Below are 13,367 nucleotides of genomic sequence, written 5' to 3'. Positions count from 1 at the left end.
ATCCAGAATCAACTATGTTAAATCTAATGATCTGGATTGTCCTCTATTAGAAGAGTTTATGTAAAGATAAAAATACATATTATCTAATTAGAGACTTTCTATATATTATAAACTATTTTTCCAATTATAAACAACACAAACAAAATATATATTACAGGCTTTGTATAAAGATAAAGATATAAACTTTCTAATTATGAAGTTTCTATAAATATGCACTTATATCTTTGGAATGAAACCAAAACATTAGAGCAACTGGCACAATAGCACAAGGAAGTAAAACACCTGTAGAACGTCGGCCATGATGCCCGACAATGAAAATCCGTGTTCATTGCCATGTTGTAGCTACGCTTATCATCATATAGATCAAGTGTATAGACCATTATTACTATACGCCTTGACAATCAAATCACTAATAAATCTCTAGTAAATAGAAATAAATATTTAGAGTTTTAGGAATATTATGTTGACACCATCCTTTAGGTGAAATAAGTGAATTAATTGATCTATCAAATGTTGCATAGTTGCACATCTCCAGATAATATTGAGTAATAAACACAAATCGTGGAAACATCACATGTGATTATATAAAAGCGATGTAGTAAACCTTTTGGACCGAAAAGAGCCTACGGGATAAATATTTTTCTATGTATTGTATGATCAATTAATATTTTATTTATTCTTTTACGCAATATAAACAGACACAATATTTGTTCTTAAACTCACAAAAAATTTTGATGTTGAATTACGTGTTATTGATAGTTGTATAATCATCTTGTTCATTTGATATATATAAATGTCAAAAAAAACTTAATATAATAAAATAATAAGTTGTATGGATGCAACTCATGTTTGCATAAAGTAACTTTTAATATATTTAACTTTATAGAGTTTAAATTTTATGATAATATTATATAATATAAATAAATTATTAATTAAAATTATCGTTGTAATGTGTGAACTTGATTTTACAGTGATTGTTAAATTAGTGTCTAAACTTGTTGTTGCAATGTTTCTTAAATTAGTGTATTAAATTTGGTCTTGCTGAAATTATTGTTTAAACTTCGAAATTTGCACTTCAATGTGTGTTAACCTACAATTAATTTTGCAAGGCTACAATAATCACTATCAAAGTAGTTTGTTGCTAATTTATTGGAGTTTATTTAGATAATCAAAATAACGGATACTTGATAGTCATATAACTTTGAATGTTTGGTTATAGAGTTGTATTTGAAAGAGTATATGGTATTTTATTTGTATTACTAAACAAAGTCCAAGCATTTGCATAGGTATAGTAGTAGGAACGGTCAAGCTGCACAAAATCATAGTGGTTTTAGCACGTGGTACATACCTCTCTATATGTTATATATGTTATAGTGAAAAAAAATCACAAAACTATATCGTTATTTTTAAGTTTTATGCGCCATATTAACTTCTTCCTATCTCATATCTCATGTTTGAATTTTTTTTTATAGCCCAATCATCTTTTTTGTCTCTAGAGGCTACAACAACGTATCCCCTCATCGGCACCGCCTAAACTGTAGGGATCCCATACATCCGCTGTCAACATCAGCTCACCACCCCACTACCTAACCCCATGCTTTCAGCGATATTGTCATCATTTCGTCACCCATGGCTATCCCTCTTATCTAGCGAACTCCCCTCCTTTTTCCCATTTTGATATTTCCTGTTGAATGTGATTTAGCTAATATATTTCTTTGTTTGCACAAACAGATGCGTAACGACATCCATAACAACAATTCAGACACCGTGTTACCATATGTATATAAAAAGTGCATATCCTTTGATGTATATTTGGTGAACAACTGCTAGCTAGGAACAAATCAATGAATTTTATAAAATTATGACCTAATCAAAACTACATCTAGTTTGAACTAGAAAGTTGAACTTAATCAAAATTGCTATGAGTCAGTGCGACTCTTTCATCCATATATCTTCAATTCTATCATTAGACACACGTGAGACATTAGTGCGTTATGTGAACACGGATTACCTGCATACCATCTCTCTTTCTCGTGCACATAGCAAGAAAATGAAAACCATCACAAGGTAGACGGTTGAGCAACTCCAACAATCCTAATATCACGTGGGAAAAACTGATAATATGGGAGTGACACAGACTGCAAAGCAATCTGAATCCAGATATTTCAATTATCTATATAGATGTAAGTGCACCATCAAATGATGAATATCAAGATAACAGCACTAATAAAAAATACAGTTCAAACACATATATCATAGATATACAATCATAAGACAATAAAACAAGGAAAATGGAGTTGATCGGTGCATATGAATGAGCACGGCAAAAGCAATGCGGCCATTGAGAGCAGCCGATCAACGCGGATGGGAAGGTGCCCGCCGCGTAGGCCTACTAAAATAAACGTTACCGACATGTAAGTCCATAGAAAAATAGAGCCCATATGTCAATGATATAATGGTAGAAGATCTCATCAGTCTCGACGTCTAATAACGTAGAGTTGGTCCATTTGACATCCGTGGAGCTCCTACCAAGGGACGAAAATAGCAAACTGGTTACTCAGCTATCAAGTTTTGGGGTTGGCCAAGGATTTACATAAGCATGCCGCAAATAAATGATACATGGGCACATGATTTCTTGTACTCCACTATAGTCAGCTATGCATAAGAAATTCTCTGTATTTGTAGTGTTGCTAAACGATACAGGGTGTAGGCAGCAGAACAGAAAACATATATTACTATAAAGCGGTAAAGCCACGTCCTCGCCATACAGTACAACAACGTTTTAACAGCCCCGACAACTCAGTGTCTAGTAGCTCCAGAATTATAAAACACCGAGGAATCAAAAAGGGGCCGACTGCTCTATCCTAATATTGATAATTTTAAAAATTCACTCCCACTTCACCTGGGAGCTAGTACATACCAGTTACATGGATAACAAAAATTTCGTAGCAACAATGTGCCGCAAAACAGGTTAGCTGCATAGCATTAGATGCTATTAATATGAGCTGCATAAAACCAGTCGTCTGATGTCATCAACCAGAGCCTTTCTTTTTTCAGCTGGATCCTTCTGTTTTTATAGGCTGCAAACTGAGCTAGCGCGGAATCTGGCCCTGGCTGTGGCGCCTCAGGAGATTTCTGGGACAATTTTTGTACCTGTAGATCTCTTTCTTGAACTATTTCAGTTACCTGCGGGCTCGCTTCTTCTGCTTGTCTTCTTCTCGATATCTCACACGCCTCACCTCTCTCTGCCGCTTCTTCGTTAGCTGTTCAGTCTTTGCTTTCTCTGCCTCGTATGCTTTCTTTTTCTTCTCATCCTGCATTTTCTTCTTCCTCGCCTGGAAAATATGAGAAAATGATTTGCAAACATAATGTCAGCGATTGGCATTGGAACACACCTCATATCAGCAATTGACACTAGAAACAGATGCTATGGCATGAACAATCACCTTCTCATGCTTTAGCAGCCTTAACTGTTGAATGGCTGCATATGTTTTCTTCTCACGGGGTTGCATAAGTACAGGGACCCTGCTCTCCACTGGTATTTTCTTACGCTTGGGTGTATCCTTTGGTTTAGATTTAAAAGGAAGTAGATGCTGCAGTTTTGCAGGGATCTCTACAGGATTGAACTTCCGCACTTTCCGTTCAATAGGCTGCCATTTGGAGATAATATGGTATGAGAATGATGATAAGAGATAAAAGGACAAAATATTTATGCAATAGTATATTGATGTCAAAGAACCTTATAAACCGAATCTTTGTTATGTGGTATAGGAATATTGTGAGCCCTCCGCAACTCGGCAGTAGTTCTCATGCCTTGCCAAGTCTGATCTCGGGGTTGAAGAGCAGTTGTCACAAGGTTACAGTAGGTGGGGACTTCAACATTGACCCATGCTCGCATGAAGACAATGTCACTCATAAGAATTCTGTCTTCAAAGGTGCACCTTGCAATCCCTTCAGTGCTTTCCCCTTTTCTCTTTAGCATATCTCCTGGTTCAATCTTTGCTGCCTGTAATGAAACAAAGGTTGTTTGAGTGTGCACATACTAAAGTTAGCTACAATTCATGCATATATAAACTTCAGAGTTAATGATACTCCTTATTGAGCTTAAATTTTCCCTGACCTAACACCCAATATAATTACTTGCGCTCACATTGACTAAATAAAATCCCATTCTGATAACAAACATATATGTTTACAGATTCAAATCAACAGTCAACTCATAGTTCTTATAGTCATTTTGTTACAAACATTGACTTATTGTTGCCATGAATTGTTCAGCCAAAAGAGCATAGGACTTCATGTATTACCTTTTTAACTTGCCCTCGGATACCACTTACTGTCCGAATGGCTGCACCCTCAAACCTAGCAACCTCTAAGTCAGATGTGAACATCCCTTTAACTAGAGCAGTTTTCTTGAATATCTTGCATGGTACGCCTGTGAGCTTGATCTTTTTCATGATTCGAGCAGAATTGTTGAATTCTTGAATCCAGCCTGTTGCAGTAATTCTAAATGGTACCTGGACAGATGTGCAAGAATTGGCATAGAGGCATAGAGCATGTCAGTGCAAACACATTAATATATTAAATGTAAATGCGACAAGGCCAATGGATACTGTAGGGAGGTTCCTGTATCTAAACGAGTCTGGCAACTCAAAGATGCATAAGTCCGACAGTACCATAAATTATGAATTTATGATGTTTCCTCTGAAGCATTGAAAATATATGGACAAATCCATATAAATCACTAAACTCACCTGACTGTTGGAAAGATGCTGGACTGCTAGTACACCACTTTTTGGTGGAGCAAGCGGTCCTGAAAACATAGCAAAGCAATGCATATGCTCAGGTGTATATTTGAGCATGCGGTGCCGACCATTCCGATCCTCTATTGCATATACAGGAGTTGTTTGGAAACGCCTCCAACCAATTGAGACAATAATAGGGTCTTTTGTCTTCAGCACTTTCCTGTGCCACCTGTGTCGTTTCAGGCTAGCCTGTATGAAGAGTGAATGTGGTAAATGTGATTCACTTGCAACAAGAATGGCAATGCATTATGTCACACTGTGACATTGCATTGATTGTTTCATTGAATAATAGAAATTAAATTAGCTCACCTGCATATATCCAGTATTCTCCTCACCAAGGCCAATGCCCCCGACAAGAATGGGATGGCAAGGATGGAAATACTCAACTAGCTCAAATGGCACACCATGTACTTCCATTCTGACGTAAGAACCAGTCCTAAACCCTTCAATTTCTACCCTGATATCTTCATCTAATTCGTTGAGTTCAGATATATTTATTTGCTTGCGAATTTCAATTTCCTCCTTCAACTGAAAAGGTTCAACATTCAACAGTTCAGTAACCAGGTGTACGAGACCCAACAGAGCAAACACAAACGATGTTATTACACACTTTGTCAAAATAGCCCCCTCCATTAGATTCTTCTTGTTTAGATTTCCTTTTGTCATTATCAACTTCCTCACCAGAGAGATCGGATCCATCATATGTGGGTTTCAGTCAAGGAATCATAAAGGAAATGCTTGCAGTGGAACACTTTAGAAAAAACAAACAAGAAATTAAGATCAGATAACCATGGAGACAAAATCTCCTGACAAGTGATAGCAAAAGGAGCATTAAACCCACAGTGCGGAGCAAACCATAAAAGTAATCCCCTGTTTAAACAATAGCATATTACTTGACAACAAACAAAAGAAAAAGGAAAAAGAAACATTGGAAATATAGTAAAGGATATTCCGCATCAAATTTTGCTTTAAGTGCAAGCTTCTTGAGTCTTCTTTCTTCCATTGCAAGGTCATCTTGCTTGTGAGCACCTCCATTTCCTGTAGAATTTTCGTATACCTCGCTTTTATGCACCTCACCAGTCTCCAGATCTTCAAAATCTCCATAGACTTCATCATCCTCTTCGTTTTCATTCAGTTCATGTCCTCTTAGAGCAGCTTTTGACCAATTTCCAGTTACAAAACGATCACGGATGCTCTTGATTAGATCCTCATCAGACCAATCTCTTAGCTTGGTTTTAAAAAACTTGGAGTAATCCTCGGCATCCAGATCATCAAAGCTTGTTGATTCATTATTTGCTTGCTGTAATCATAGAAAGCAGTCCTTTATTATTTCAAACAAATAACAAAACTAGGAGGGCCCTGTTACAATTGTGGGGTTATACTTATATGAGCTACTCCAGATAGTCCATTGCATCAAAGAGAACCAAACTCACCACCTTAACCAAAAAAATAACAATGCAAAGTACAAGGACAAAGATGATTTGGAACTTAACAACACACCTAGCTAATTTCAGTTTCTTTGCCTTCAGCAGAAGGGAATATATTCTACTACGGTACTACCTCCATTCCAAAATATAGCTGCCTTTAGAATAGTGCTAAGCTCAACATTTTAAACTTTGACTATCGATAACAAAAAATAAAAAATAAAAAAAAATCGATAACGCAAGAATGATAATACTAGGTTTATCATTAAATAAACTATCATAATATGCAAATATTTTTTATTTAAAATAACATTTTTATAAATATTATTGGTCAAAATAGTATCTCAAAGACCGTGTATAGACTCTAGACCTAAAGGTAGCTATAATTTGGAATGGAGATAGTATTAGACTATACAGGAAAGCAATGATTTATCATATATTCGTATTTGCTCCTAAAATACCAAATGCCATGAGTCATGTGATTGTGCAGTAAAACAAAGAAAGGTAGTTAATCCTGCATTAGCACACAGTTACCTTCTTTTGTCCTTTTGGTACAAAAAATTCTTCATCTGAACTCTCTTCAGCACTACTGTCATTTCTTTCTGATGTTGTACTGCCCAACTTCGTTGTAGCTTGACCATATACAAGTCGCATAAGATTGGCAATCCGTCTGGACTGTGTTCTAGCAAGCAAGGACTTTTTCCACTTTGCATTGTTTTCAGTTTCATCATCTAGAATACACAAACAAAAGAATTTAGAATTTAGAAACATTATTGATCTTCTTTTAAAAAGCTAATTGCTTCAGTAAAAAAAAAAACAGCAACATGATTCACTGTAGTGCAGGCTGAGTGGGCCGTAGCTAAGTCACAAAAGTTCCCGTGTCGATAGATCGAGGGGCTGGAATGAGGAAGACTGTAAGATGGCCTTAAAAAACATGGGATGATAGGGGTATACCTCTTGCCTTAAAATACATGGGATGAAAGGGGTATGCTTGGTAGGACCACTGGTTAGGAATGTGGATCGAGAACCAATTAGTTTGGGAACGACGATCCAGGAGACCAGGACGTGACCCTGGAACAGATGTGATGCATGAATGCAACATTTGTGGACTTCTTCTCCATCTCCTAAATGAATTCAGTCTTAATGCAACATCCCGGCCCACTAACTTAAGCCCAGAGCCAGCCCACTACCATCTAATATTCCTCATCCCCTAGGAGAAGCACATAGCCCTTTTTTTTCCTCACGTCAATGGGGCTTTCTGGTGGCTGGCTCTTCCCCAAATCGGCAAATAGTGTGGGTTCACAGCCTCAAACTATGTGCTCAGTACTGAAGTGACAAAGGAGTCAGGATTTGGCTGGGGCGGTGACTTTACGAGGCAAACCAAGCAGCAAGGATGCCAACGGCCAAGCGGGAAGCCATCAGAGAAGAAATGGAACCAGCCCTGGAGCAGAATTGAATAAAAGGCTATTGGCCGATCAGCCTCGCGCAGGTCCTCATCCTGAGGGATCTTGGAGGCTGCATGGGATAGGAATGCAGCCTATGTTCTTGTTGACAACCCAAGAGGCACCAGCGCCAAAACCTGAGATGATGACCCAGGTAGTGACCCGTCCACAATCCATGTCGACCCCAGCCCTCAACAAGAGACAAGGCTCGGACCATGATCCTGGTTGATTAGGGTCGCATTTGACAGGGAGGGACAGGACAGAGATAGGGGCATGGGTGTGGTTTCTATGTGATCCCATGTATTCATGTGCAACAAAAAATAGTAGGAAGACTATTCACTACCCATCAACAAAGAGATGCTACCAAGCATGTGTACAAAATAGTACCTGAATCAAGTGCATGTTCATTGTCATCCAATGAAACAGAACCTTCAGATAGCTGGTCATCGCCAGAATTTTCACTGTCAGTATCATCTTCATCAGCATCCTACAAGGCAGACCAACGAATAATTTTAAAGTTTCAAACAGAAAATCCATAGACATGAAAAGTTTTAAAACCAAAGTAGATATATTTAAATCACAATTTATGGCTCATCACATCAAGGTAGTATGGAAGTATAGCTGGCTATCATAATATAAGCTATGCTACATCGAAGGTTACAATAAAACATGTTCTTTTAACTATTCAAAAAATATATATGTAACCAATATCAATTTGCATTATAATTCGAAGTAAATTAAATGACAAAAATATGATAAAGAAGAATAGTATCAAAAGAAAATACCATTGACACATGAAACAAATGGCAACCAAGGAAATAAAAGGCATTGAGAAGCTTAACTGGGCAATTTAAAGTACCATTAAAACAACTGATCAATTTTGTTCTTGATCAAACATTTTTTTGGTAGAGTACCAAAACAGCAGAGTAACGTGTTTCCTGGATGGACTAAATATGGCAACACAAAAATAAACAGGGAACTTTAAAAAGAGTATGAGACCAGGAAAAGAAAGAATATGAAAGCAAGAAAACTATTATATAATCAATAAAGCAAAGGGAAAACCTCATTGTCATCGTCATCTTTAAAATTAGCTGATACAGCTTTCCTCCTCAATCTTCCATTACAAAATTCAACCTTTTCTGTCAAGTCAACTTCATGGTCACTTAGCTGAGCATCATCATCATTGCCATGTTCACTATCGCTTGAACATTCAGAGTAAGAATCTTCATTGCTCTCCAAGATGTCTGCATTGCTTATATTAGCATCTCCCTGATCATTCTGGCTTGCAGAGATGCCTTCAGACTGAGCAGCAGGCTTTCTACCAAAGAAATTTATAAAACTCTGTTCCAACTTTTCATCAAGGGAGTATTTGGGGTTCTGAAGTGTTTTTACTAGGTCTACACCAACATCACGACCTTTCCCTGTATGATGAAAGGTCAGTAATCTAGCAAACAATAAAGGAAGGCTATACATATATAGGAGAAAAATAGCTAGAGCAGAATTTCAGCTATAAAACTAAAGTACTTCCATTCGAGCATGAGCATGTGTCTAAGAATGCTTTAAGAAGATATTACATGATAGATCTGATACATATGCCTGCCTACTCATGTTTCGATGCCAAGTTACAATTGTAGGTATTATATTGTAAATATATGAAACCAAACAAGTATTGTAAGGAAAATAGACCTATAACAGCTAACTCCGAGAAGGATTTTGGGCTAAGATCTCTTCTGGGCACATGGAACAGGTATGTAACACTAACAGTGTGCCTTGCTTTGCAATCCAAGCCCAGAAGCCCACCAAACACAAATAACATTCAAAACCAAAATATTCTTTCAAGTTCTACGCCATTGCACCAAAGAAGTACATAGACAAAAACAGAAGCAAACTGAGTTATTAGCTTGATGGCAATACCCTTAAAGTCATGTCTACAGAAGTATGTTCATGCATTGAACATTCCTCAGGACCTTATCGTCCCGAACAACAATACTTCAAGAAACTCCAAGGCAAACAGGATGAAAGAAGGAGGTGCCTCTTATAATCATGAATAGTGTATACTATAAAAAGTACCTTGCTTATTAGATGTTTCGTTCTCATCAGTCTTTGAGAACTGAACAAGATGAGGATTGATGTTTATATAAACTGCATCTGGGTCGTATACTAGATCACCGAGGCCAGACATTGGTGCATAGAACAGCTTTTCCTTGTCACGTAGTCCTCTCTTCTTTGCAGCTGATGGCAGAGGACAAGGATCAGCCAAACTTGTTAACCCAGACAAGCTAAAATCACCTGCCCCTGTGATATGAACCTGCAATAATTGTGTGTTTTACTATCCAAAAGTTTAGGGCACTATAGCCAGAGACGAAGGAAATTATAATTTCTCCTCACAGAAAGGAAAAGTAATAACCTTCAGTTTTGTCAAACAGACTCAAGCACAATTAATGAAACCAGTACCACACATTCTGTCAGCTCAGTTTCAAAACGAACAACAATTTCTGAAGATTTAGTAAGTCTGTCAACAGTAAATTCATGCTTCTTTCAAAATAAGATGCCATTATCTTCACCCTCAATTTGGACATATTTGCTAAGGCTGTTTAAATATGATAAACTAATGACCCAAAACCATGGACTAACATCAAGTGAAGTGACATGTTGAATAACTCTGTGTGCTATAAAGTATGCTTCTTGGCATAATGAAGTGAAGTCCTAGTTTAAAATTAAGTTGCAGAGATAATGAAACAGTAAATTCATGCTTATTGCAAAATAAGATGCCATTATCTTCACCCTTAATTGGGACATTTGCTAAGGCTGTTTAAATATGATAAACTAGGTGACACAAAATCATGGACTAACATCAAGTAAAGTGGCATGTTGAACAACTCTGTATGCTATAAAGTACACTTCTTGGCAAAATGAAGTGAAGTCCTACTTTAAATTAAGTTCCAGAGATAATGGAATGTTACCTTCGTCCCTCTTTTCATATTACAGCCACGAAGGTAACCATACAATGTTATTTTCCTGTCACATTTTCTGTTCAAGCGCACACTTTCTCGAGGAGTTACATCTTCAAATCTATCAACTAGTAGATAAGGATGTGCCATTCTCCAACTCAGTGGGATAGGCTTGATAACAGAGATGAACCTTGCAAGATTATGGACTTCTCTTTTTGTGTATCTGTACAAGAAAAAAAACATGGGTCTTCTAGATGAAATAACCAAAGATAGAAAAAAAAAATTAAAAACAAGCATTCTGCAGCATTAAGAAAGATAACACATAGTAACTCCCTACTATTATGATGAGCTCAAATCAGCATAGATTTGCTTACTGATAAGAATATTGATTGCTAGTTCAGCTATTAACTACCACTCCCTCCATTTCATATCATAAGATGTTTTGACCCTATGTAGATTCATCCATCAATGAATATGTTTTTTATGTGTATAGATTCATTGGCATCCATATAAATCTAGATAGTGCCAAAACATATTATAATATAGAAAGGAGGTAATAAAAACTAAGAATCTGAAGGAAGAAATACCAGCTTTATAGAAACTTACTTTCCATGAATGAGACCAGACAAGTAGAAAAGTTTTGCTCCCTCCTTTATCTCAGACCAAAATCGATGCTTCAGGCGCTGCTTAGTTTTCCTTAGTTTTTTGACATCTTTAAACTTATCGAGATGTGTAAGGACTCCCATCACCTTGGGGAATCCGTGCACTTGCATGATATTAAGGAACTCAAATGTATCCTGGAAATAAGCGCTCATTTAGGTACCACTAGTACAAGAAAGCATATATGGAAGTAACCATGTGAATAGGAAGCATTTAATAGATTAGCATAAACAAATACAATAGGACAACTCCATCCACTAGTAGGAGTCACCACAAGATGAACGAGAGGCAATAATAGAAAGTAATTCCAATGCTAGCAATAGAACTTTAGCCAAATGTAGAAGATTTTTTTTTTATCGGGGATGTGCTTCTGAGGGCGAAAACATATCTCAGACTACATCCTAAGCTAGAAATAGTTGTGAAAAAATGTAGACATCAACAGTATACCATTTCAAATCCATAGCTTCCATCAATAAGCAACAGAGCAAGATCAGCTATTTTAGCAGCATCAATCATTCCGTTGATGTCATTTGGACACTCCAAGAACTGTACCCGCCTACTTTTACCTGCATATGATAAAAAAATGTCATATATATAATAAGCTTCACAGCTTCACTATGATTCAATTGTTCAGAAGAACAATATAGATTATTCTGAATGTTCAAGGTTTGGAGGATTCATTAACCTGATACAACAGTGATGGGACCACATACTTCAGACAAATTTTGTTTTGTGTAGTGTTTTACTAGACATTTTATCAGCAGCGACTTCCCAACCTGATAAATAATGTAATAATCAGGGAACAATCCACAACCATCAATCCATCATCTTCTCCAAGTGGCAGAACATACCTGCGGAGGCCCTTGAACTACTACAACAAAAGGTGGTGGCTCACCAATTGAGCGATCCATAATTGGCACATGAAGACGGCGTTGTTCAATCTCAGCCGATCGTGCTTGTAAACGCTTGGCCTTTGCAGCTGATTGAAAGGCAAAAGCCTGCGACAAGGAATGGTAACCTATTAAAATAAATATTCCAAAACTAGAGAAGGGAAAAGTTAAACAGATAGCCAACCATTCTTGAGTTGTTAAGTTCTGTTGCATAGTGTAAAGCACCATTAGTTACACAGATCAAACAGTGTCCTTTTTAAGGTATGTGCTAATTTTTCTTTTAAAAGCATGTATCATAATCGACTCATGCCACCCAAACAAACCCATAAAAATATCACATATAGACGGCAGAAACTATCACCAAAGCATAACTAAAAATATGTGTTCTATCGAATTATCTTGCTAATAGAAGGACTTATTCAATGCTATCATTAATTATACATTTTAAGCTACAATTGCACTGGACTACGAGACTGTATTGAATACAGAGCAATACTTTAAGCACAGATCTATATCTAAACAGTTTACCGTACCCAATCTGTATGACTTTCAGATGCCCAAATTAATATCGTTTCAACTTCTCCAAATAGAAAACTAATACTAGGAGACCTCATTATGATAAGTTGGAACCACGCAGTACATCCCATAAATGAAAAACAGGATCGCCACGTACACCTAATCATCACCTAAACAAACATCCTACAGCCACCCAGATAATACACTCGCTGATAGCCAGAGCGTCAAATCCTAATCCATACGAGGCAGCAAACAAGCTCGCAGCCTCACGCCCCCACCGGGATAGAATCCGAACAGCACGCTCGCCAGCTTGGTCGTGTGTGCGTACCTTTGGGTTCTTCTTCTCGCCGCCGGCATCGTCGTCGCCGCCCTTCCCCTTGCCCTTCTTCTTCCGCGCCTTCGCGCCGGACTTGTGCTGGCGGTGTGCCTTGTGCGGCTGCTCCCCTCCGCCGTCCGCGGGGGCCATGGCGGCGGGGCCTTGTGGCTGATGAGGGGTTCCTCGCTGGGTGCGCCGCTCGGGTGAAGGAGCGGCGGTGGAGAAAGCCGGCGGCAGGGGACAGGGAGCGGAGGGAGGCCGAGGGTTTTGTTGGGGGAGAGAGTGCGACTCTCGAAAGGCCGGTGCTCGCGGCTTCTGGGCCGAGCGAGAGTACCCCCATTATGGGCTGGGCCTACCCGGCCC

The 13,367-nt window shown here is 38.0% G+C and overlaps 1 protein-coding gene across 1 annotated transcript; it reads right to left on the bottom strand.

The window, feature by feature from the left end:
- Positions 1-2,631: 2,631 nt before the first annotated feature.
- LOC102713727 (ribosome biogenesis protein bms1) lies at positions 2,632-13,227 on the bottom strand. Its single transcript, XM_006651282.3, has 18 exons — positions 13,017-13,227; positions 12,134-12,280; positions 11,968-12,058; positions 11,730-11,848; positions 11,229-11,419; positions 10,635-10,845; positions 9,742-9,979; positions 8,734-9,092; positions 8,059-8,158; positions 6,764-6,960; positions 5,756-6,105; positions 5,416-5,509; positions 5,115-5,333; positions 4,755-4,994; positions 4,308-4,517; positions 3,740-4,006; positions 3,447-3,650; positions 2,632-3,335 (listed from the first exon to the last, which is right to left on the bottom strand). Exons 1-18 carry the CDS (start codon positions 13,152-13,154, stop codon positions 3,183-3,185), a joined length of 3,528 nt encoding a protein of 1,175 aa, XP_006651345.1. The 5' UTR covers positions 13,155-13,227; the 3' UTR covers positions 2,632-3,182.
- Between the last annotated feature and the right edge of the window lie 140 nt (positions 13,228-13,367).

This window comes from Oryza brachyantha, chromosome 3 (assembly GCF_000231095.2).
Source record: "Oryza brachyantha chromosome 3, ObraRS2, whole genome shotgun sequence".
Classification (NCBI taxonomy): Eukaryota; Viridiplantae; Streptophyta; class Magnoliopsida; order Poales; family Poaceae; genus Oryza; species Oryza brachyantha.
Note: the sequence above shows the minus strand (reverse complement) of the source record. Positions and strands in the feature narration are given on the sequence as shown.

Excerpts from the sequence above, each read along its gene's own strand:
- LOC102713727 (XM_006651282.3), bottom strand. The coding sequence starts at position 13,154 with ATGGCCCCCGCGGACGGCGGAGGGGAGCAGCCGCACAAGGCACACCGC. Across the intron at positions 11,420-11,729 it reads GAAGCTATGGATTTGAAATG|GATACATTTGAGTTCCTTAA; the intron begins GTATACTGTTGA and ends GCTTATTTCCAG. Across the intron at positions 9,093-9,741 it reads CGAAACATCTAATAAGCAAG|GGAAAGGTCGTGATGTTGGT; the intron begins GTACTTTTTATA and ends TTCATCATACAG.